The sequence below is a fragment of the Macaca fascicularis genome, chromosome 11, assembly GCF_037993035.2.
Source record: "Macaca fascicularis isolate 582-1 chromosome 11, T2T-MFA8v1.1".
Classification (NCBI taxonomy): domain Eukaryota; kingdom Metazoa; phylum Chordata; class Mammalia; order Primates; family Cercopithecidae; genus Macaca; species Macaca fascicularis.
The window spans coordinates 87,982,927-88,009,451 of NC_088385.1; the positions used below are offsets into that span (position 1 = coordinate 87,982,927).

Genomic DNA, 26,525 nt, shown 5'->3' on the forward strand with positions numbered 1-26,525 from the left:
TCATCTCATTTATATACGGAATTTTAAAACAAAAAAAAATAAAAAATACAGATATAGAGAAGAAAACCATGGTTTCCAGGATTTCCCAAGAAGGGGGAAAATGAACAGATATTCAGATAAACAGGTCAGAGGATACAAAGTAGCAGGTGTGTAGGATGAACAAGTCTAGAGATCTAGTGTACAACATATAACTTTCCAACTTTAGCAACCACCATTATTAAAATTAAACAAGAAAATGTACAAGCAAAAATGAAATTTCTTCATAAAGTTACCAATATTTCTTTCTAAAAAGCTCTTGGAGATACCCTGTGTCTTATCTACTGCACAAATATGAGCTCATATTCAGAGCTAACACTCCGGTTAGAATGATAAAATGGCAATGCCTGTATGTTTGGCTATCTTTGAGTTTGTGGTGGAGTTGCATATAAGCATTTCAAATATCCAGCTCTCATTACTAAATCTTTCTTTATTCAGCTACCAATTATCACAACAGTGGTCAAATCAGACAAGTAAATAATATGAACCCATTTTGTGAAAACAATAAAAATTATAATTTATACATGTTAGAAAAGTGTTACCTCTCTCTGTCTGTTTCCTATATTTTAAAGCAACAAGGGTTGTTTGAGTTTATTTTTATCCCTCTGGTGCTTAGAATAAAAATTTTGGTTTAGGAGGAAGATTTTTATTAAACTGAGTCAGCAAGTTGAGGCTGATAATGGAGAAATGATTGCTATCTTGTTTGTATATGTATGACTCAAGGTTACACAGGTAAGCCTAAAGCTACATAAATATGAATGTGCGCAATTCTGGAATGATTTTAAATCCCATAACGATGTAGAAAACAGGAAAGCAAATTAGAGGGATGACATTATTGCTAAGCAAATTTGAGGACAGGATACCGCTAAAGGGAAGTAAATTATATTCACTACCTAAAAAAACTTACACTTTTTTATTTAGCATTTTTTGAATTTAGAGATATTCAGAGTATCTCTTCTGTGATACGCTTGAAAAAAGATATTGAAAAGTGTTATTGAACAAACCTAAAAATTTAAAGATGATATATATCTCTGTTAGGTTAGTAAATAATGAAACTGATCTAGCCTTAGGAACATGAGAATTTTCACATATTATATCAAAATATTTATGGTTCCAAGTTTATGTCATTGCTTTAAAAAATATTTTCATATGAAGTAGAAGTAATTTAACAGGGAACTCTGTGTACATTTATATTTCAACTTTTATTGAGTTATACATACAGAAAAGAACATAAATCAGAATTTTAAAAGTTATAATTACTACAAAGTGAACACATCCATTGAACACATCCAGATCAAGAAATAGCACATAACCTGCATCCCAGAAGCCCTCTCTTTTGTCCTTTCCCAACCATGTCTCTTCCTGGCTTCCCAAAAATATGCCTTATCCTGACCTGTATCACTATATATTAGTTTTGCTTGATTTTTTGAACTTGATATAAATGGACTCATACAGAATGTATTCTTTGTTACCAGGCTTCTTTCATTTCGTTAATGCCTTGAACTTCATCCAGAAAGTTGCAGTCAAAGTGGTTCTTGCATTTTGATTGCTGATTAGATCACTCTTCATGAGTATTTCAGTTTATTTACCTATTTTTCAGTTGAAATAACTTTTAATGTTATTGTTTTAAGTTGGCAGATACAGTGATACGTTTACTCTGTACAACATGATGTTCAATTCCAAAGTATAGATACATTGTAGAATGACTAAACCTAGCTAATTATTAATACACATGCATTACCTTACATAGTTCTCGTTTTTGTGGTAAGAACACTTTACATTTATTCTCTTAGCATTTTTCAGAAAGAATATATTAACTTTAGTCATCATGTTTACAACAGATCTCTTGGAGTTATTCCCCCTATTTCACTGAAATTTTGTAGCCTTTGACTAATATCTCCCAACTAACCTCTCCCCTTCCAACCACCATAGCTGCTGGTAACCACCATTCTATTCTCTATCAGATCAGCAGTTGAATGCTTTTCTCGTTGTTTCTGATTTTTTGACTCTTACACAGTTGCGGCATTAATAATACATGTCTTTTTGGTGTCCATACACATATATTGCTGTTGAGCACATGTAACTAAAGTATAATGGCTACATTACAGGGTATGTCAAACAGTTTTCCAAGGTTTTCACCAATTTACACAATCACTTGCAGTGTGTGATTGTTATAGAGTTTCCATGTCCCCACCAGAAGATGGCATTTTCAGTATTTTAAATTTTGGCCATTCTGATTGTCATGTAGTGATATCTCATTATCATTTAATTTGCATGTCAAGGTTATTAATGAGGTTGATCACCTTTTAATAATTGTTTGGCCATTGAAAGATCCTCTTTTATAACTTGCTTATTCAAGTCTTTTGCAAATTTTATTTTCTCTTTGTAGGAGTTTTTCATACTTTATTTTGGACCCAAGTCCTTTACTGACTTATGTGTATTATAAACAATCTTCTCCAACTTCTGACTTAAATTTTCCTTTTACCATCACAATGGTGACTTCTGATAAAAAGATGTGCCTTCTTATCAATAGTTTTCTTTTTGATTACTGCTTTTCAAGTCTTATTTAAAACATAGGTGTTGTTCCTGAATTTCATTTTCTAGAAATTTTATTGTTCATTTTACCTTTCATACTTACAACTATAATCTATCTGGAATAGATTTGTGTGTATGACATTAAGTAAGAGGCGGAGTTTTATTTTTTCCTTATGTATATCCATTTGATCAATTTCTATTTATTTAAATTGCCGTCCTTTTCTAACTGCCGTGCAGCAACACCTTTGTTATGACAGTGCCTACAAATACCTGGTTTGTTTCTCAATTCTACTCTGTGCCATCGGCCTACTTGTCTGTATTCACATTACTCTTACATTGTCTTTATCACTATACATTTATAACAGATCTTTATCTACTATTAATATATCAAGCTTGTTCTTTTTCAAATTTGTTTTGAATATTCTTGGCCTGTTTTATTTCTAAACAAATTTTACTATCAGCCTAGCAGTTTTAAACACACACACATAAGGAGAGATAGAGAGTTTACAGATTGATACAGTGAAAATGTCCGTGTTAACATGTATATCTCCTTGTTTATTTAGGACTTTAATTTCTCTCATTAATTATTTTTGACTTACTGTGTGAAAATCTTGCATATCTTTTTATATTTAAGAAATTTTACTTTTATGCTATGGTCAATGGTATTATTTATACTTGCATTATTTGGTCCTAATATAACAACATGTAACTATTTTTGTATAATAACCTACTTTCTGAAGATCTTCCCCAAGTTACTTATTAATTGTAGTAGTTTTAACGTATATATGTATGATTGTATTATGTACAGAGTCATGTAGTTTGAGAAAAGTATCTATTTTATTTCTTCTTTTATGCCGCTTATTTCTTTTTTTTAACTTTATTCCTAGGATCCTCCAGTAAAATATTTAATTGAATTGGTGGCAAAGCTCATTTTTGTCTCATCCAGATTATCAGGAAGAAAGCTCTCAATATTCATTATTAAGAAAAATGATTTTAGCATTTTTGTTATTAACATATTATTTGTTTGGAGTAAAGCTATCAAATTAACAAAGTTTCTATTTTTGATGTTTGGGATTTTATCTATGTTTTTTCTTCATCTTCTGATAACCATATGACTTTTCCCCCTCTTATTCTATTAGGAGTTAATGTGGTGAATTACAGTGACTGATTTTTTAAGTGTCAAATCATTCTTACAATCTTGAAATAAATACATTTCGGTTAATATATTATGCTTTTTAAATATAGCTGAATTTAATTTGCTGACATTTTGTTGAAGATTTTTTTTAGTAGACCTTGTTTTTAGAGCAATTTTAGGTCACAGCAAAATCTCGTGGAAAGTTCAGAGCTTCTATATAGCTTATGTTTTCACGCATGCACAGCCTCCCCCACTATGAACATCTCACATTAGGGTTGTATCTCCTTTAAAATTGATGAACCTAGATTGATACCTCATTATCATCCAGAATCCATAATTTAAATACATTTTCATTCTTGGTATTGAACATTCTATGAAGTTTATCAGAAGTATTATGACATGCATCCATCACTATGGCATGGTTTTACCTGCCCTAAAAATAATCTATGCTCCACCTGTTACCCCTCTTCCTTTCTATAGTTGGGGATCTCTTTAAAACCAATCAAGATTGATCTCTTATTTTCCTTTCTTATACTCTCACTGGTTTTGGTTTCAGGGTTTTGCTTGTCTCATAAAATGGGCATGAAAGGCCTTTTCCCCACTATTATCTGGAAGATTTTATGTACAGTTGATTTTATTTAAATGTTTTGAAGTATTTAAAAATCAAATAAAACTCTCTGGGCCAGAAGTGACATTATGGGAAGGTTTTTAAGTTATGAATTCAATTTCCTGTTGATGCAAACTGCTTCTTAAATCTTTGACTTGATATCTTTCACTTATTTTTGAAACTTTTCTGTCTCTTTAAATACTTCTTCTACTTTATTTTCTCTTCTTAAACTTTGACACTTTAATAACACATATGTTAGAACTTCTTATCATATCACCTATATTTCATAGGCTCTATTTGATGATTTTTCTGCTTTTTTTCACAGTTGCAGTTAGATGATTTTATTGTAACCTGTATTTTGGGTTTCAAATCCTCTCTCTAGTTGTATCTAAACTTTCATCGAGTTTATAATTTCTTAACATTTTTCAGTTTAAATATTATCATTTGATTCTTTATTATAATTTCCAGTTCTCTGCTAATATTCTATGTATATTTCCTGAACATATTCATCCGAGTTATATTGAAGTCTATGAATGATAGCAAAAACACCTGATTTTATATGTGTTTTTCTAATGTCTCTTTTTTTCTCTTGAGTGTCTAATCATATGGTCTTGTCTTCCATTATATCACTGTTATAAGAAAATAGCTATTTTGGCCAGGCGCGGTGGCTCATGCCTGTAATCCCAGCACTTTGGGAGGCCGAGGCAAGTGGATCATTTGAGGTCAGGAGTTCGAGACCAGCCTGGCCAACGTAGTGAAACCCCATCTCTCCTAAAAATACAAAAAATTACCTGGGCATGGTGGTGGGTGCCTGTAATCCCAGCCACTTGGGAGGCTGAGGGAGGAGAATGGCTTGAATCCAGGAGGTGAGGTCGCAGTGAGCTGAGATTTCACTCTTGTACTCCAGCCTGGGTGACAGAGCAAGACTCCACCTCAGTAAAAACAAACAAACAAACAAACAAAAACAAAAACAAATACAGAAAAAAGAAACTAGCTGTTTTGAGATACCGGATGTTTTCATATCCCCACAGAGTGATTCTTATTCCGACAGGCAATTGTCTTAAGGGAAGATCACTTCTATTCAATTAGGAATGGAGCTGACTTGAAGCTAGACTCCAATATTTGAGAGGCTTAGTTTCTTTCCAGTTTACCTCCATTATTAGGTATACGTCTTCAGGTGTGCAAACTGAATGCCTGGGTGTTTTATGTCACCTTTTTTCCATTGTGAATTTTAAATTTCGATTTTCCTTTCCCAAGAAATTATTATGACTGGACTTACCATTTAGTTCCAACCCCTGTCAGTCAGTCACATAGTTTTTGTTCGGTTTCCCAGCACTTCAATTACTGTTTCCAATTAACAAGTGTCCCAAGAAGGAAAGCAGTAAGACAAGCAGTCTTGTGTCTCTATGTTTTTTCTCTTTGGGCTTTTGATGTCTTAAGTGCTATTACCTTTGAGCTCTCTGATGTATTCAAAAGATACTTCAGTTTTATATTTTTCCAGTTTGTTTGGTTGTACTTGAGAAAAAGAGAGAGATAAAGGGTTGTGCTTGAGAAAAAGAGAGATAGAGAGATGAGAGAGAGAGAGAGAGACACTGCTGGGCAAAATGCTAGTCAGTCATTGACAGAAGAGTCAAATACATGTGTAATATTAACACTAGCATCTTTACATTTTAAAAGTGAATTCTAATGGGAGCAAATAGAAGAAAATTGAATGTAGGGAAAATGAAGATAACCATAGGGATATTGATGGCAAAAAATAATGATAATCTATCATGTGAACTAGAAGTCAATGAGGCATCACTGAAATAATCTATTTTAATTTAACATCTGTTGGCACAAGTGAAGAGTAATTTTTGCTTATTTGGTAGTTTACGGACCTTGAAGGAAATATTCACTTTCATTTTTTTTTTGGTCCTCACTTTATTCACTGAAAATTCTTCATCAGATTTGTCTTTAGCTTTTTATTCATTTCTATTTTTGACTAAAATTAATTTGACAGCATTATCATTTTTCCATTTCCCTTTTTGCTTAATTTTCAGCTTCATTTGAGTCTTGAGTTATGTTCAGTTTTATATAAAATTAGGGAAAGGTGCATAGGTCTCAAGCCCATTCATTTTCTCTCCTCTCCTTTTTTTCTATTCTGGATATTATTATTTTGTTTATAGTATTATAGATTTTAAAGTAGATAAACCTTTCCATGTGTTACCATCATCAGAAATTATCTACACACTTAATAGTCAATAATAATCTAGGACAGCACGCCAATAAACTGATCTCTGCAATATGATAGGCACATGTGATTATTAAACTCTTGAATTGGATTAGTATTACTGAGAAATTTATATTGCACTTTTTTTTTTTTAATTTTAACTAATTGAAATTTTAAGGGAGGCTGAGGCAGATGGATCACAAGGTCAGGAGATGGAGACTCATCCTGGCTAACACGGTGAAACCCTGTCTCTACTAAAAATACAAAAAATTAGCCAGGCGTGGTGGTGGGCACCTGTAGTCCCAGCCACTAGGGAAGCTGAGGCAGGAGAATGGCGCGAACCCAGGAGGCGGAGCTTGCAGTGAGCCAACATCGCGCCACTGCACTCTGGCCTGGGCAACAGAGTGAGACTCCGTCTCAAAAAAAAAAAAAAAAAAGATAAAGAAAAAGAAAAACTTAAATGGCCACATGTGGCTAGTAGCTACTATATTGTACAGTCCGATCTAGAGCATATATAAGTAACTCAAGTAAATTTACCATCCAGATGGCCCAGATTACTCTACAAAAATGTCAATTTTAACTTTTTAAAAAGTGTATTTACACAAGATATATTTATGAATTTTCCACTGTAGGCATTTATTCCTTTGTATTATTAATAAAATAATGTCAAGTCATTAATGAGGAATTTAACTGTTGAAAAGGTTACTATTTTTTTTCTTTTTTTTTTTTACAAAAGTTTCAAGGAAGTATCGTACTTCCTTGAAACCATAAGAAGATACCTGATGCCTAGGACAACTGTAAAATATAGATTTATACTAAGATTTGTTGTTTCAATTATTATCATGGTTACAAAAAGAGCAATTCACTTAGTATAGTTTTGTTTACTAAAAGGAATTGAGAGTTAAATTATATTTGATTAAATATTTATGAGATTTTATTGTTTCATCAATTATATCTTATTTCTAAATTTTATTTAGATTTGTATTCTGTTTATGTTCATTAGTATTATACAATTAGCAGTCTGTAATTGATAAAATAACAATAACTTTTTTATAGTTTGAGGAATTTTAATACAAAAATAAATGGATAGTTTCTGGCATATTTAGCGAAAGAAGTCATCAGTATTACTTTGACATTTTTCTAAACCACTAATTATCTCACAATTTTTCCTTTGCATTCAATACATAGTAAAGTGATTTTAATGGAAATGGAAGGGATTTTTCTGACTTTCAGAGAAGAAGCCACTTTTATCATCCATTGTGGAATATTGTACCTTTCAATTTATTAGTGCCAGCATGACGATTGCTATAATAATGATATTAAAAATAGCAGTAAACAAGTTTAGGAAGAAAAGCAAAAGGAATATACTACAAAAACATAATAATAAATACTATGTTTTAAAATATATAATAGTCAAATTTGCCATCAAATAAGAGCTCAGTGCTAATGCATGGTTTATTATTATAATCAATTACTTAGATTAATTGTAGTGTATGTGATGGAGGATGGGGGATAGCCAAAAAATATTACAACTTGCAAAAATGCTGGTAACATCAAGATATCAGCTGTCCCTTGGTTTGCTAAAAAATCTATATTTTAATTTTTTAATTGACAATGTTGTACATTACATTTTCAATAGTGAATATTTTTGAAATTCTCAATCTCTAGTTTCATATATAAGCCAAAGACACGGGCATTTGAACCATCTAGAGTTCTTTAAACTAATTTATGGCTTAACAGGCATTGGAAATGTGGTATTAATATCTATAACATTATTCGTTTTGGCTGCTCTTTGCCTGCACTGCTGGGATCAGCCAAACCTATCATTTTGTAAATTTTAATGTGTTATCTAAATGAGTAATGTCTTTCATCACAGGAGTTTTCTAAAATATCAGAAAAGTGTTTGAATAACATAATTAAAAACATGACCCTATTTTTCAGTCCTAAGATTATCAACATTATGGCCTTTATATTTTTCATTTTCTCTTATTTTTACATAGTATATAAAGTTATAGGTGTATCCACCTCATTTTTATTATTATTATTATTTTTTAGACAGTAACCAGCTTAATTCATTTTATTTTTCTTGTATAAAAACCGTATGTTGTAGCCACAGCTGGAGCTTGGGTCCGCTGCACGGAGACTCTGGTGTGGGTCTTGACAAGGTGATCAGTGAATTCCTGACAGGGAGACTTGGTAAATCCAGTTTCCTTCCAGAGGTCAGGGGTCAGGTAGCTGTAGGTCTTAGAGATGGCATCAAAGGTGGCCTTGGCAAAGTTGCACAGGGTGGCAGTGCAACCCCGAGCTGAGGTGTAGCAGTCATGGTTACCAGCCATCATGAGCAGTTTCTTGGGCACAGGCGCTGGGATGATGCCAGTGCTCCTGGGTACAGGAATGAGGCGCAACAGCACAGAGCCGCAGCGGCCTGTCACCTTGCAAGGGACGGTGTGGGGCTTGCCGATCTTGTTCCCCCAGTAGCCTCTGCGCACAGGGACAGTGGAGAGTTTGGCCAGGATGACGACCCCACGGATGGCAGTGGCCACCTCCTTGGAGCACTTAACACCCAGGCCGACGTGGCCATTGTAGTCCCTGATAGCAACAAACGCCTTGAACCTGGTGCGCTGGCCAGCACGGGTCTGCTTCTGCACCGGCATAGTCTTCAAAGCCTGGTCTTTGAGAGAGGCCCCCAAGGAAAAGTCAATGATCTCAGATTCCTTAATGGGCAGGGAGAAGACGTAGATCTCCTCCAGGGACTTGATCTTCATGCCCTTGACCAAGCGGCCCCGCTTGGTGGCGGGCATCCACTCCTTATCCTCGCCCTTGCCTCCGTGAGCTCCGCGGCCTCGGCCCAGGCCCCGGCTCCGGCCCCGTCCACGGCCGCGTCCTCGGCCGCGACCCCGGCCCAGGATGCCACTGCCAAAACCTCCGCGGAAGCCACCGCGGTTCCCCATCCCAGGGCCACCGGGGCCTCTGGGCCCCCCCGCTGCCTCGGCGTCATCCGCCATTTGGTGTTTTCTCGGTGAAGTCAACCTCATTTTAAACATTAAAACTTTACACTAATCTTTATTATACTTTAACCTACTTTAATCATTTAATGTTTAAACAATTTTTTCATTCTGTTATAACAATTCTCTCAGATGAGGTCATTTTGGTCATCAAATTTTAATCTCAAATTACAAATACATACATTTGATTACTTAAATTTATCTCAAATTGCAAATGTATATGTAGTTTGTCAAAAAATTGTGTGCTTTTTTTCCCCTAGTCTCTGCCTTTTATTCATTCCCTTCCTTGCTCTCCCATTTTCGCCCTTACTTTTTATCCCCTTCTTTGTTCTCAAAGGCTTAAAGATTACCCTAGCAGCATTGCATACTGTTAGTGGGTACTCACAAAAATTATTCAAATAATTTCTTAACAAAGACTAGTAATAGGTTACTCTCCTATCTGAAATTTAAAATAATGCTTCTGTGTCTATATCAGAACATGTAAATTTTACCTTTGGCATTTATTGTGCTAAAGAACTGCTCCTAGATAATTTTGAATATGCAGTGGAGAAATATACAAGTGGCCAGCTACTCAAATATTATTTTTGACAGTGGATTGTACCATTATGTGAAGTCCTATAACAATGCCTAATTATTAAACCAATCATACTTTAAATTTTGGAAATCTGTTGAGATAACAGTTTACTTATAAAACGTTAAGTAATAGATTGTCTTAGCTGCATTCCGTGACACTTGCATACCCACACATGTGCATGCATACAAATCATTATCAGCATAATGATTTGAGCAGGAATTGAATACATAGTATTGAATTACAATTTTTCTTCATCCAGGCCAGTGTAAGAATTCTGTTGCTTCTTCAGAAAGTCATGGTCTGCCTCTACACTGTCCCATATGGTAGCCTCTGGCCTCATGTGGTTATTGAACTCTTGAAATACCCTCACGTGGCTATTGAGCTCTTGAAATGTGGCAAACCCGATTTGAGATTTGGTATTAAAAAAAGACTGGAAGATCTCACAAGTAATTTTCATATTCATTGCGTGTTGAAATAATAACATTTGAGATATATGTATTTTAACAAAACATATTATTAGAGCTAATTTGACCTTCTTCTTCTTTTTTCTCTGAATGTGGCTACTAGAAAATTTTAAACTAGATATATTTCTTGGACTTGTAGCTAACATTATATTTCCATTGAACCATACCAATGTATTAGCCCATTTTGCATTGTTGTAAGGAATACCTGAGGCTGGATAATTTATAAAGAAAAGAGATTTATTTTGGCTCATGGGTCTGCAGACTGTACAAGAAGCACAGTGCCACATCTGCTTCTGGTGAGCCCTCAGAAAGCTTACAATCATGGTTGAAGACTCAGGGAGAGCAAGCATCTCACATAGCAAGAGAGGAAGCAAGAGGGAGGAGACGAGGTGCCTGGCTTTTAAAACCAGCTATCATGTGAACAAGTAGAGTAAGTGAGAACTCACTTATTACCATGGGGAGGACACTAAGACTCTCCACTAGGCCCCACCTTCAACACTGGTTGTGGGGGGGGGTCACATTTCAACATGAGATTTGGAGGGAACAGATATCCTAACTATATCACCAATTTGGTTCATCCTCATGGCTCCAACTACATTATTGCAAAAAAAAAAGTAATAAGATAATTTTACTCTCTGAATATCTTTATATTAGCAGATGATTTTTTTTTCTTTTCTCAGAAAACGAGTGTGGATCTAGTAACAGCACATTGGATGTTTTATCACAATTTAACTAAAACCTCTTCTGACACCCTTATAGATATAAAGGTATCATCTTCTATAGATGAAAATTACCATGAATAATTCTAGGTGATTGCACTTCACATATAGACATCATTTATCAGTGATTCATTTATACTCAAAAATTAATTATTGTGTATTTTCAATAGCTGTTTATAACCTCTATTTTCTGTAGAATAATTAAACTGTTACTTTTTTTCTCACTACTGCGGTCAAATGCACCTTCAGGGCCAAGATTATCTATAAAAGTTAGGGAAGATGTTAAAGTAAAATTGGTGACATGAGAACTTGACAATTTTGTTTGTTTTGTGGCCCATCTTCTATTGAAGTTCATGCTATCTCTTTGTAATGCCATCTCTCCACTCTTCAGACCTCCCTTTAGCCTATTTAATCAACAAGTCACAGACTTTCATTTTACTCTCCACCTCTGTGATCCTTGAGTGATTTTTAATACTATCTTGAAGAGAATCCTTCTATCAAAATACTCTTATTTCCCTCTGTGTCTTCCACTGTTAGACTTCAGCTACCATAAATACTATCATCCTTCAGAACAGACAGGTTTTCGAGATCTCTAAGTTTGAAATTGCCTTCTGCCCATAATGACACCCTGTTTTTCTCACCTTGCTTTCATTTTCATCAAACTTTTTCTTATGTGACTTCTAGTCATTTACCTCACTATTTTTCCTTGTAGTTTTCTTTTATTCTGGTTATTGCTGCCTTGCTTCCTATAATTCCTGCCTATTCTAGAGTTTCCAGACAGCTTTTCCAGCATTGATTTCCCACCCCTTATATCACACCCCAATCTGTGCTATCCCTGGTTAGCCTCCCAGGTCACTGATTGAGTCCATAAAAAAACAACTGGCTGTTCTCAAGTCTTTTCACATTTATGTTGTACACTGAAAATATCCTAGAATAGTAATTCCAGAATTTTGCTCTCCTTAAGTCACTGTTTTTTCTCAATTTCCACACTCTTAGAAACCAACATGCCTCCTCTTTTACTTAGAAGAATAAGTCAAACCGGTGTTTATTTTGCTAACTCCCCACCTCTGCCCTTTATCATTCTGAGCATCTAGAAATGTTTAAATACCTAAAAATTTCATGTACTTTGATTGGTCTTGGAGTTATAAGGATACACGTTCCTAAGGAGCTCATAGTGCAGTGTGGGAAATAGACAAAAACAAAAGAATTCTACAATGAGATACATGTTTATAGCAAAGACAGAAACAGAATGTTATTGGAACATAGGAGTAGAAGTATTTGAATCTCCATGAATCTTTATGAAATGATATGAAAAATTAAGGGAATAGTAAAATATACTACATTATTCAGGATCAGTAGACAGGTTTTTGTTTGTCAACTGTTTGTGTTTTACTTTGATGATAAATGAATTAACTCTACACAAACACACACACACACACTTTATATATACATATATATAGAAACAGGTCATGAGGACATTTGAAAATGGAAAACAAAAACAAAAACAAAACGACAAAACACCCATGCTCTCAATGAACCACTAATTGGGTCAACACAATTGTATTTTTCTATTTTATTTTTTTCCATTCTGTAGTATGGTGCTTTCTGCCAAAAATGCTTATTCTCCTTCATCTATTAGTACTCTTGTATTCCTTTTGACTGTAGAACCTTTTTGACTTCCAAGGCCACAATGGTACTTACTTCTTCACTAGCTATTTCTCCTATATATGTCCTTGGAATAGGAAAAATATGTACTTGAAATTAAAGTAATTTTTATCAGAGGAACTCACAAGAAGGAACAAATTCATATTTATAAGAATATTTGCTGCCTTAACTGATACTTATGTATGTATTTTTTGTGTATACCCTTCCTTGGAATTCAGCAAACAAATTTGGAGCTAAAATTAGCAGGGACAATATCAAGGTGAAATATATTTTATCTTTGATCATTAGATCAACATGATAGATTGATTACAGAGATCAACTCAATTGCTTTTTTAAAAACTGAAAAGTGGCCGGGCGCGGTGGCTCAAGCCTGTAATCCCAGCACTTTGGGAGGCCGAGACGGGCGGATCACGAGGTCAGGAGTTCGAGACCATCCTGGCTAACACGGTGAAACCCCGTCTCTACTAAAAAATACAAAAAACTAGCCAGGCGAGGTGGCGGGCGCCTGTAGTCCCGGCTACTCGGGAGGCTGAGGCTGGAGAATGGCGTAAAAAACCCGGGAGGCAGAGCTTGCAGTGAGCTGAGATCCGGCCACTGCACTCCAGCCTGGGCGACACAGCGAGACTCCGTCTCAAAAAAAAAAAAAAAAAAAAAAAAAACTGAAAAGTGCTAGCTGTGAATTCTACTTTGGAAGTACCTCATTCCAATTCTGTGATGTGTGTTTGGTTACATTTGGGCCCAAACAAGAAATGACTCATCATTATACAGTCTGATGTATTGGTTATATGGCTGTATTCCTCTGACATAATGAGTGTGGTTAAACAATGTTTTTAAAATGTAAATACAATTATATTGATTTATTTTCCAGGAATAATTTGAATTCACTGTCTCATATTCAGGTTCAAAACATTATTTGTGGCTGGAGAACGATGTGATGTAGAGACCCTGGAATGGTCCAAAAATGTCTTCAGAGTACCTGTCTTAGACCATTGGTGGCAAACTGGTGAGCATTTTCCTAGCATGCACGTAAATATTAAAGAAATGTTCCAAAATGCTGCAAGGATTGGAGGAAACTTTTGAGCGATGACCAGCAGATCAGACACAAACTCAGGATTCGAGTGGTTCAGGTTTCAGTAAAAATAAGTAATTTTTAAATTGTTATTAATAATGTCTTCATAAGTGACATTGATGCCACCATTCTCTTGGTCTGTAGGTATAAAGCACTAAAGACCTCTTTATCTTCTCTTCTTTGTTTCTTATATCTGGTAAGTTACTAAGTCTCAGATTTTCCTTTGAAGTGTCTGTTGGGTTCATTCCACCTTCAGTATTCCCTTTGCCTTTGAGCTCTGGCAGCTGCATCATCCTCTGTCCTGATTTAAAGTTTCCTAATCACTCATCTCTGTTCTCTCTGCTTTTTGATACACCCTGCACACTGCTCCCAGAGTCCTTTTATGAAGACCTGTTCCTCTCATAGGACTCTCTGGCCACCTTCTTGTGTTCTATAATATCTAATATATTCTGCCACATATTCTGCCTAGCATTAAAGGCAGATAAATTTATTTTTCCTCAAAACAATTGTCATTATATATGTAATTTATTCATTTAATTTATTTTGTTTATTCTCTATAGTCCTCCCACTAAGTGTTTCCTGGGAAACAAATTTTCATATTAAATGGATCAACTATAAACTTTGGAATAAGCAGACAACCACCACAACAATAACTCTTTCTGCTTCTTCTTTTGAGGGGTGGCTATATATATGAGAGCGGGTACATTGTCTAGAAGCCATTTACCTCCTCACCAGGTATAGAGATTTAAAAAAATTTGACCCACTGAAAGCAGCTATGAGCCGTGGGAGCCTTACAGCCTTCAAATGTACATATTTTAGTTCAGTCCCGCTTAGTTTAATGAACTAGATCAACCTTTCTTATATACATGTTTTCAGTATTCTCACCTTCTCTGCATCTGGGGCAGAATATCAAATTTGGGTTAAAAATTAGTAAGAATACTTTGCAAAAAAATAGCTCTGATTGTAAAAATGATTTTCATGTAAACAATTAACTGAATGACTAAACCTCAAATTCAGTGTTTGGTGATTCAGAAATGTTTGATTCTGAGAAATTATACTTTTTATATTATGTCCTCGACTATTGTTCTTTAAAAATGTGTTTTCTGTCTGGGCATGGTGGCTCACGCCTGTAATTCCTGAACTTTGGGAGGCCAAAACGGGCAGATCACTCGAGGTCAGGAGTTCGAGACCAGCCTGGTCAACATGATGAAGCCCCATCTCTACTTAAAATACAAAAAATTCACCGGGCGTGATGGAGCATGCCTGTAATCTCAGCTACTCGGGAGGCTGAGAATTGCTTGAACCCGGGAGGCTGAGGGTGCAGTGAGCTGAGATCCTATCATTGTACTCCAGCCTGGGCAACAGAGCGAGACTCTGTCTCAAAAACACAAAAAAGAAAAAAAGAAAAAAATGTTTTCTACATCCTTTGTAATATGAAATATAAAATGAATAATCAGAGCAGAGGACACTTTCCTTACATAAGACGAAAATCAGAAAACAACTTTCTATTCCCTCCAGTTTTATTTACTAAGGGGAAAATTACGTATTTAAACTCAGATTTGTAACTCCTTAGAAAATACAAAGTATAAGAATGAATTTCAAGAACAATCCATGCTATGTGTAGAAATACATAAAAAGAAGTGAAGAATTATTGCATCTGCAAGAATGTTTACAGTATTTATGTATTCCCTATTAGCCAGGAAAATTTTAACAGTTATTTTCTTGGTCATGAACTGGAAAATGTTTTGTCACCTTTCAGATAATTTCTCTTATCTGGTCAAAATGGGGGCATTACTTCCCACACAAACGTGACCTGCCACAAACGCTTGTGGAAGAGTTCTGTTTTTCTCTCTTCAAGGTGACTGTGCCAAAACTCACTGAAGAAAACTAGCACATTCACAAATAAAATTATAAAATTATTTTACTTTTTCTTATAGACACCTTTGTACATAATAGCCTGTGTGGATGTATGTAGTTAGTGTATTCAGGCTTACAAAAAAGCTCTCTGAAGCCTGTGACAGAAGCATATGAGGTCCCTGGTGGGTGCTGAGTTCCATGAGAATTTGCAATTTTTCTTTAATGTATTGTTCCAAGGGAATTAATAGCCACGTGTGTCAATGTGCTGTCACTGTAATCAGGTTGGAGTGACGGTTAATTGCCATGGAAAACGTGGATTTTACTAATAAAATGACTGATTCTTTCCATTTCCATTATCCTCACCCCGTTTGATTTTACAACTTTTGTTTAGTATTCTGTCCTATTGAACTACACAAATACATGTGGATGGGTAGATAGGTAGCTAGTAGCTGGATTGCTAGATCGTTTTGTGCTTTGTAAAATAATTTCATTACAGGTGATGAAGAGGTCGGCTACTAACAGGAAACTAGTTTGGATCTCTATTCATTTGCATAGAAAAAATCAATTTATCATTTTTAAAGTTGTGTGTTGTGATAAGTAGTTATAAAACGATACTGAAGGTCTGGGCGCGGTGGTTCAAGTCTGTAGTCCTAGCACTTTGGGAGGCCAAGGTGGGAAGATCACGAGGTCAGGAGTTCAAGACCAGCCTGACCAACATGGTGAAACCCCATCTCTACTAAAATACAAAAAAATTAGCCAGGCATGGTAGTGTGTGCATGCAATCCCAACTACTTGGGAGGCTGAGGCAAGAGAATCGCTTGAACCTGGGAGGTGGAGGTTGCAATGAGCCGAGGTCACGCCACTGCACTCCAGCCTGGGCGACAGAGTAAGACTCTGTCTCAGTAAAATAAAATAAAATAAAATAAAATAAAATAAAATAAAATTTCAACCATTCTTTCTTTAGGTGCTATCAAATTGATGTTTGATTCCAGGGGGAAAGGGCAAGTATGTTATGAGTTGTTATGAACTCTTATGAAAAGAAAAGCATCTGGTATTTCAAGAGCATTCAGGAGTTTCCTAGTTTTGTATATCAGATAGGTGGTGGTGCATTTCCCCAAGAAGTGTGCTAGTAAACACGTGTTAATGTTTAAGAGAAGGTTAGCTTTAGCCAAATAATACTTTGCTTTATTTCAAATTTCAAGTTTTCTACAGGGTCCCTTTTTCTTGTTATTGACTTAGAAGTTGATATTTTTTACATATTTGCACACTTTTATGAGACTTTCATATAAATTCATATTTATATGAAGAATTCATGAATTTGCTCTCTGATTACATTGATATATGTGTACAAATGAGCTGCTTAGAAACTGTGATATGTAATTTGAAATTAAGTAACTAAAATGTATGAATAAAAATTAAGTAGTTCCTATGACTTGAGTTGTAAGAAGGGACTCTGCAGTCAGTTCATTTATATGACCATGTTTTGTTAATCAGGGTTCTCCAGAGAGACAGAATTTGTAGATACAGATACAGATATATGAGAGGACACTTGTTAGAGAGGTTGGCTGACATGATTACGGAGGCTAAGAAATCCTGTAACAGGCCATCTGCAAGCTGGAGACCCTGGAATTCTGGTAGCATTGCTCAGTCCAAGTCCAAAGGCCTCAGAATGAAGGAAGCCAATGAATAATGTCACTCTTAGTTCAAGACCAAAGGCTTGAGAACTCAGGGACCACTTGTATAAGTTCTGGGCTCCAAAGATAGGGGAGCCTGGAGTTGTTGTCCAGGGATAGGAGAAGAATATATTCCAACTTCAGCAGATGGGTGCACACATTCACCTTTCCTCTGTTCTTGTTCTTTCTGGTCTTGCCTTTTTGGATGCCCACTCACACTGAGGAAAGATCTTCTCATCTTCTCCACTCAGACTCACATATTAGTCTCTTCTGGAAACATCTTCACAGACACAAGCAAAAATAATGCTTTACCAGGTTGCTAGATATTTCTTAATTCAGTCAAGTTGACGCCTAAAATTAACCATCACACATTATTATTGTTACTCTAGTGCAACTTGTATTAGTACCAACAGATTTTAGTCATTAACATCCTCTTTATTTCATTAAAAAGACATTCTTTGATGTCTGATTCAAATAATATCTAATATTCTAAATTGAGAACTAATCTGTAGAAAATACAAAAACAGATTAGCACCCTCCACCCCTCATAGGAGCATTTTAATAAAGAATTGTTCCTGTTCAGCACCACTGAAGCATGAATCTCTTGCTTTGGAGTATAATAATGTAAATATTTAATGTTCTCATGAAGGAAATTGGTCTTGTCAAGTTTAGAGAGGAGAGTTGTCTCCATTTGTTTCTAAATCTGTATAAAAGCCACATTGTCATTCACCCAGATGTATTATCTTCACAGTAACTCATCCATAAGAAAATTAATTAAAAACATCTGGATTATTGACTGAATTTTTCATTTTCTTTTTTTACCCAGAGATAGAGAAACAGAGGTGTTACAATCATAATTTAAAAAGGGAAAACAAAAAGATAATGGTTTCATTAAAATATGGTAATTCATGTGCCAAAACAAAAAGAACAGCCAGAACTTCCTTATCCTCAGCTGTACGATCCCCACATAAAACAATATATTGTTATAGAGGTCAGACAGGAAGCACAATTTTGGAAGCAAAGAACTGTCAGTACAGTGTGTGGTGGCATTTACAGGATTATTTTTCTTGTGATTTAAGATCACTATAAAGGAATTATTGTTTTTATGAGTAAATGAGCTAGTGCAAAAAAAAATTATTTGTTAAAGTTCAGAGACTTACTATTAAATCCTAAACACAGTAGATCTATTTTTTCTGTCCTTCCTTCCTTCCTTCGTTCCTTCATTCCTTCCTTCCTTTCTTCCTCCTCCTTTTCCTTCCTTCCCTCCCTGTGTCCCTCCTCGCTGTCTTCCTCCCTTCTTTCCTCCTTACCTCTCTTCCACACTTCTTCCCTCCCTACCTCTCTTCCACACTTCTTCCTTCTTTTATTTTATTCCTCCCTTCTTTTATTTCCTCCTTCCTTCCTTCATTCCTATTTGCTATAAGATATGGTATTGGTTTTTGAAATTATTGTAACAAAACATCCTGGAGTCCCAATGTTTAACGTTATTTAATCCTAGATAAAAACACTTCGTTCTTTCTCTTGCTATCGCTCAATTAATTCATGACAGCTACAAAGATAGAATACTCAACTTCCACAATGGCTTTTATAAGGGACAACTTAGTGAAGGGTTTAGTTCAACAAAATTCAGATTATTTTTACCTGTTGACAGGACACGATCTGTGTACTTACCATTAGAAGCTCTAGAGCTTATATTGAAAGTGTTTCAAGTGTCCTCATGTCCAGGTACTGATGACATAGTCGAAATGAAGTAATGACCATCAACTTGAGCAAAAAACTAGGTGATTTTGTTGTTTGTTTATTTTCATCACTTTAATGGAGGAATAAAATTCTTAGATAATTCACAGAATTTTTTAAACTCTAAGGAAAAATTTCAGTGAGAAACCAGTAGTCATCTAATGAACTGAGACATTGGTTATGATTGAAATGGTTGATCTCACTTTATCTGCCTTGAGCCATCTTTGTGGAGTTCTTTTATCTTGGTGTAATTGGAGTATTTCACTCCGTATTTGATTGAACTGCTTCAGTTTTAATTGCAACTGCAATTCTGAATTAACTATAGTCTATATATAGCCTAACTCTCCCTCCTTTGGGGAATAATCTGATAATTCTGGAATTTGTTAAACTGAACTCAAAGGCTCCAATAAACTTCAGTTATGCCATCTCCTAAATCTAAACTACTGATTCTAAGGGTACACATACCCTAATGCTGTGTTACTAAAATGTGTCAGGGCTACTTGACATGATTTCTTATTTTTGCACAGCTTGTCAAGTTAGAATTCCTGACAGCAGACAACTGAGGCAAGACGTTTAACTACAAAAGTTAATGAGGCTGATCAAATGTAATCCTTATTCTTAGGGATCTCTGGAGAAGATTCACTAACTCAGAAATTTTTTAAGACAGTAATACGTTTTGTTTACAAAAATCAAAACCACAAAGTAGCATAATTACTAAGAGTTGGATAACAGAGATCTCTGTGGGAAATGTTACAGGCACAACTACAGCCCTGTCTCATTCCTCCTAAGTAAACAAATTGTAAAACACTTAACTAGGATTTGAGGATTTGACAGGTAAGGTATTAAAGTCTAAGTCACTTTTTTTCCTTGATCATCCTCTTCCATTGTTACTCTTGAATTCTCAGACATTTTTCTTTCATGTGTCCATGTTGATATGCTGAATTGCAGATGGATTTTAATCTGTCAGCCTGCAGTTCTCTATATTTAGGCTATAATAGGAAATTTTATATCCCTGGAATCAGCATTGAGAACATTATGCCTCTTGTTATTTCTTTTGCTTTTTAAAACATTTTACAACTATGTGTTATGTGTGTGACTTTATTCGAATTTACTTAGCTTGTGTCCTGTGCAAAATCTTGTATATTTACTGCAAAATAGATTCCTAGGCGTACCTAAGCGTAAGAGGCCCCATATGGCTAATGTGACAATGAAGAAAGCATATTCTTGGTGACTTGAGGACTCCATCTTGAATTATTTAAAAACCTGTTTTCTGTGGTTTGGGTACCAATAGCCATTAGCAAATATTCCTCTGGCTGCAGATCGGGGAGCAAAATATTTCCATGTGCTATCAAATGCTGCCTTCTGGATTTTGCTTTTTAACTACTTATTATTCTCTGCTTCTGTATTTTACTCAGTAATTTTTGAGTCTATCAAAATTGCACTATGGTGGGAGGGTTTCTTTAAAGTACATGTCTGTGTTTCAAAGATAATGGATTGAATTAGTGTGAAATGCAAACTGTAGAACTCAAAGAGCTGGGTTGTACTGAACTGGCAAAACACGGTCCCATGAGCTGGGTTGCCCAGGAGATACCTTAGGCTACTTTCGAATAGTAGAATGCAAATAATCTTTCAATAATATGAATGACTTAACGACTGTCTGATACATCTTTGTTTTTCACAATTCAATGGTCAGAAATACATTTTTTCATTCCATTCATAGAAAAGGTATTTTTTGGTAAATTTAGCATGAGAAGTTGTGATGGGGGAAAAAGCAGTTATATAGACACAGTGTCATCTCAGCAACGTGTAGCTAGAGATGGCGTGACAGCATCCATCTGGTGAGAGAGAAAAGAAGCCCTATGTCATTATCGTTGCCTGGCAACAGCATTTTTTCTCATTTAGAGTAGTCTTCATTAGTTTAAAGTAGGTGATTTTCACTGATAATTTGAAAAGCTGGAGCTTAGAAGTAAGCTGCATGAATTTGGTTTGTGGAAAGAATAACCTTTTGTCAAACCTAAGGCATGCTTAATAAGGCTTTCTCTTTCTGAAAGTGAATAACTGTTTACAAACTGCTAATCCACCTGAGAATGAATTCCCAAAGCAAACACCCTCATTGAATTAGACATTTTAATCTTCATAGCATTATAATGTAAAAAGAACATAATTTTTAAAAAATATGATAACACAAATTACTTGAGAGATGTAGAATTGTGTTTTAGAATCACTATTTGTGCTCATTATTATATCAGTGATAATGCTTTGGCAAGAGACTAAACGCTGGGAAATCGATTAATAATATAAAGTTGTTTTGGCCTTTGAAATACCTGTTCCAATTCTCCTCCTACCCTTGGCAAGGATCACGTATAAACCATGTTGGAAAGGTGAAAATATGTCACGTTTTTATAGATCTTCACAGGAACAAGAGTTATCTATACCTTCCTTTGACAAACTTTACTGTCTGAAAATTTGATTCTCCCTGCTACATGTAAACCCCTGCACTGGGCCTACTTCCCCCACAAAACAATTCCCAATCCCTCTTTTGCTGTGAATTTTAATTTGGAAAACAGCGGGTGGCTATTCTCCTTGGAGTAACAATGTGGGTAGCAAAAAGTGATGCAGAATCCAGTAGGACTGCCTTTAAATCCCAATTCAGCCACTTACTCTATAGCCACGGGCAAATCCTTGATCTTCAGTTTCCTCAGGACTAATTGAAAGCTTTAAGTAAAGTGAAATATGTACTTACAACCTAGAAGAATTCCTGGTATATAGTCAGCACTCAAAAAATACTGTTTTTATTTTGCTTTCTATAAATAGCCCTTCATGAATGTAAAGGCCATCTTCAGAATCTTGGCCTGTAAATAATTCAGCTTCAAAAAAACTTAGACTGTAAAAGTGGAATTTATGTTTGAGAAAATGTAGCTGTAGAGATTTTACTTTCCTTGAGTCAACTAACTAGTTGGCATTAGGACCAGAACTCTCATTGTTCTGTGCTGTCCTGGGTCCTCTCCCCATAGCTTTTATCTCATGCCTTCATTAACTCAGCGTTTCTTATCTAAACACAAGGTTATTTATGGGCTTCTCCATTGAGTCCTCCACAGTTAGAGGCAATGTGCTGGTAAGGGAGTAAGATAAGACTAGTGTCTCATAGCTCGAATTAATGGTCTTCTTCCTGTACAAAAAGTTATGTTGCTTTGAATTAAGTATTTTAAACTAAAATCGTGCTATCTCCTGAACACAAAGATTAAATTGATTTTCTTTCACTAGTGTACATCTCACTGTTTCTGCTTTCTTTCTGCTACCTATTCAAGTTATTTATAGTTCACTGTGAAGATTCAGAGGTGGGGAGAGTGGTTTCTTTACAAATTGCCTCTATGCCCATCCTGATGCTGTGATTAATATGATTCAGCAGTACTAGGTCGCTGCATTGATTTATTCCTAAGTCTTCTGCTTGCAGCACGGGCTACCGACTTCTAAATCCATATTGTTTTAATGTAGTTTCTGGAAGCATTGTAAAGGCAGAATGGCCGATTGCCAGATCCAGCGGGAGCTCTCATTTACAGAGCTGGACTTGTGAACTTGCCACCTCATCTTCCTCTTAACCCTCGTTCACATCTAGTTTTCTTTAACTTTTGAGCCATAACCCTGGGGGTTAACTCGGCCTTTTCCCTCTTGTTTTTGCCCCATATCCAGACAATCACCAAGATATTTTGATCTTGAATATAATTAAAATTTGGTCATATCTTCCACTGCCAGTCACCTGCACCAGACCGCCCACATCTATCTGATTTATTGCTTTGGGTTGGGATCATCAGTTTAGTGCTCCAGTTAGCAACTGAAGAGATTTTTCTATAATGCAGTTCTGAGTGAATCACCTCTGTGAAACTCTCCATGTCTCCCATTGTTCCTGGAACAATATTCAAATTACTTAACACGGTGTGAAAGGCATTTCATGATCTGCCTCTGTTCACTTCTTCCACTTGGTATCTCATCATCTCCCTAAGTACACCTGCCTCCCACAATCTTTGCTCTGCTGAATAACTCATAGTCCTTTGACGGTCTAACTTCTGAACCTTTATACATGCTGTAATTTCTATTTGGCATGTATTTATGCCCTCAGCACTTTCTTCTTCCAAAAAGAAATACCTTTTAGTGAATAGAATATATTCAATAAATACTTACTGAATGACTGTCCTTTGAATATCATTCTTGGAATAAGAAAATCTTGGAATTGGCCGGGCGCGGTGGCTCAAGCCTGTAATCCCAGCACTTTGGGAGGCCGAGACGGGCGGATCACGAGGTCAGGAGATCGAGACCATCCTGGCTAATATGGTGAAACCCCGTCTCTACTAAAAATACAAAAAACTAGCCGGGCGAGGTGGTGGGCGCCTGTAGTCCCAGCTACTCGGGAGACTGAGGCAGGAGAATGGCGTAAACCCGGGAGGCGGAGCTTGCAGTGAGCTGAGATCCGGCCACTGCACTCCAGCCTGGGCGACAAAGCGAGACTCCGTCTCAAAAAAAAAAAAAAAAAAAAAAAAAAAAGGAAATCTTGGAATTATAATAGTAATATATAGTTTTTATCTTCCTGGAGTCCTCTTTTTTTCTTTTCTCTCTGGTTCATTTTGGGATTGCATTCTGTGATTTGGTACTTATTTTTTAGGCCCTTGATCTTTATCATGGGAGCCTAAAATCATGTTAGAAGTATGCATTTACTAGTCAGCAAACATTTCCCAAGCACAGAATGTCAGGGACTGGACTGTTTGGTCCTGCCGATACAAATGACTCTCAGGCACACAGACTGATTTCAACTGCAGGCTAGGAGAATGTTTTTTGTTAACTACATGCACTTTTTTTTTGAGACTTGCACTAAATCTTTTTTAAAAGGTGATATAACATTTTTATTGGGAAATGTTCCAAGTATTTATTGCTATGTAAAAACAAACAAACAAACAAACAAAACAAAACAAAAAAACACTCCAGAACCTGGCAGCTTAAAACAACAACCATATCTCATGATTTTGTGGATCATAGGCAGAAATCAGCCAGGGATTCTGGTGCTCTAAGTACTATGACTAAAACAACTCGGACAGTATTCAGTGATGAATTTGTTACCTGAAAGAGCTCCCAATCCAGACTCCAAGAGGGGGTTCTTGGGCCTCACACAAGATTGAATTCAGGGCAAGTCCATAGAGTAAAGTGAAAGCAAGTTTATTAGGAAAGTAAAGGAATAAAAGTGTGCTACTCCATAGGAAGAGCAGCCCAAACGGCTACTGGTTGACTATTTCTATAGTTATTTTTAATTATGTGCTAGACAAGGGGTGGATGTTTCATGAGTTTTCTGGGAAAGGGGTGAGCACTTCCCAGAAGTGAGGGTTCCTCCCCTTTTTAGACCATATAGGGTAACTTCCTGACATTGCCATGGCATTTGTAAACTCATGGCACTGGTGAGAGTGTCTTTTAGCATGCTAATGCATTATAATTAGCACATAATGAGCAGTGAGGATGACCAGAGGTCACTTTCATAAAACATTTTTGTTTTGGTGGGTTTTGGCCAGCTGGTTTACCTCATGCTGTTTTATCAGCAAGGTCTTTGTCACCTGTATCTCGTGCCAACTTCCTATCTCATCCTGTGACTAAGAATGCCTAACCACTTTGGAATGCAGCCCAGTAGGTCTCAGTATTATTTTACCCAGCTCCTATTCAAGATGGAGTTGCTCTGGTTCGAATGCCTCTGACATATTTTCCCCCTACCTTTTTTAAGAGAACCCTAATCCTAAGGGTTGTAGAGGGATAAAAATCCATCTTCTGTAACTTCTTCAGGTTGAATAGGGGCAATGATATTCCTGCCTGTTGGGTCTTTTGTATTCAGGTTAGAGAGGAACTTGGTCAGAAAGCATGAGTATGTTGAGGATGACTCATAACGCTTGGATTCCATCAAAAGGTGATATCTGAAAGATTAAAAAGTGTTCAGTTTAAGAGAACATCGAGTAAGCTTATCCTGCATTCCTACACATAGAGTACAACAGCAATATATTCCACAAGAGTAAAGCAAAATAAGTAAAAACTATCCCAAGTAAACTAAATAAGAAGGCTTTCTATGAACTCGGCAACTGTTGGAACCAAACTGATATGGGGTTGGTAGCTGATTCCAATATATACCCAGAATTAGAATACTAATCTGGAATTTTACATTACTCATCCCTCTTGTTTCTTCTGAGCTGCAGTCAGAGATAACTGATTTGTTCACAGGAATAATCAAGGTCAGTCTAAATTACAGGAAAAAACTCAAAAACAATTGATGAGACTGGAATCTAATAGAAGGTATACCATAGTTCTTGAAAAATAATCTTCTCTCTCCGGTCTCCCATTTTCACTAAAGATAAATCATGGTAAGACTGATTTGCCTATAAAAATAAGCTTTAGTCTTATACTTGGCCTAATTATTTGTATAAAGTGCAGCAAGAATAATTATTTGTCGCATAGGCTTTTTAAATTTGGCTTTGATGGAATTTTAATTGATTTTTAATTTAATTCATTAATTTGCCATTGTTGTTGTTGTTTTGAGACAGTGTCTCACTTTGTTGCCCAGGCTGGAGTGCAGTGGTGCTAGCAGGCTCCTGACCTCCCAGACTCAAGTGATCCTCCCACCTCAGCTTTCCCAATAGCTGGGACTGCTGGGTGTGTACCACCATACTTGGCTAATTTTTGTATTTTGGGGAGGTTGAGATGGGGTTTCACCACATTGCCCAGGCTGGTATCAAACTTGTGAGCTCAAGCAATGCACCTGCCTTGACCGCTCAAAATGCTGGGAATGCAGTCATGAGCCTCTTTTTTTTTTTAATTTTTAATTTCAATTTTTGTGGATACATATATTTTATAGTTGCATGAAATATACAGACATGCAGTACATAATAATCACATCTTGTTAAAAGGGGTAGATTAAGGATTTTTTCTAAGAACTGCCAAATTCTTTTTTAGAAATATATCAGTTTTATACATGCTCACACTTACATAACAAAAGGGATTATCTTTGGTTTATGTGGACCATCTACTCACACAGTCTGTCTGTCATCTGCCACCCAACTGGGCCCTAGTCTTTCTGTCAATCTTGTGAATTCTCATGTGGATTGGTCCCTGATGTTTAGAAAGCCACAGAAATCTATTAACCAATTATTCTAATACAGCTTCTGTCTGTCTCTGCATTTCCTACTACACATCTCTCTTGCAGCCCAAATAAAATAAA

The 26,525-nt window shown here is 36.0% G+C and overlaps 1 protein-coding gene and 1 pseudogene across 1 annotated transcript in view; one reads left to right on the forward strand and one right to left on the reverse strand.

Moving 5' to 3' along the window:
* The window catches only part of ACSS3 (acyl-CoA synthetase short chain family member 3), a 182,755-nt gene that overhangs the window by 106,463 nt on the left and 49,767 nt on the right, over window positions 1–26,525 (forward strand). The window contains exon 9 of the mRNA XM_005571636.5: window positions 13,849–13,952. Within this exon, the coding sequence (XP_005571693.1) occupies window positions 13,849–13,952 (104 nt within the window). The remainder of the gene's footprint in view (window positions 1–13,848; window positions 13,953–26,525) is intronic.
* Window positions 8,595–12,154, reverse strand: LOC123567630 (small ribosomal subunit protein uS5 pseudogene; annotated as a pseudogene).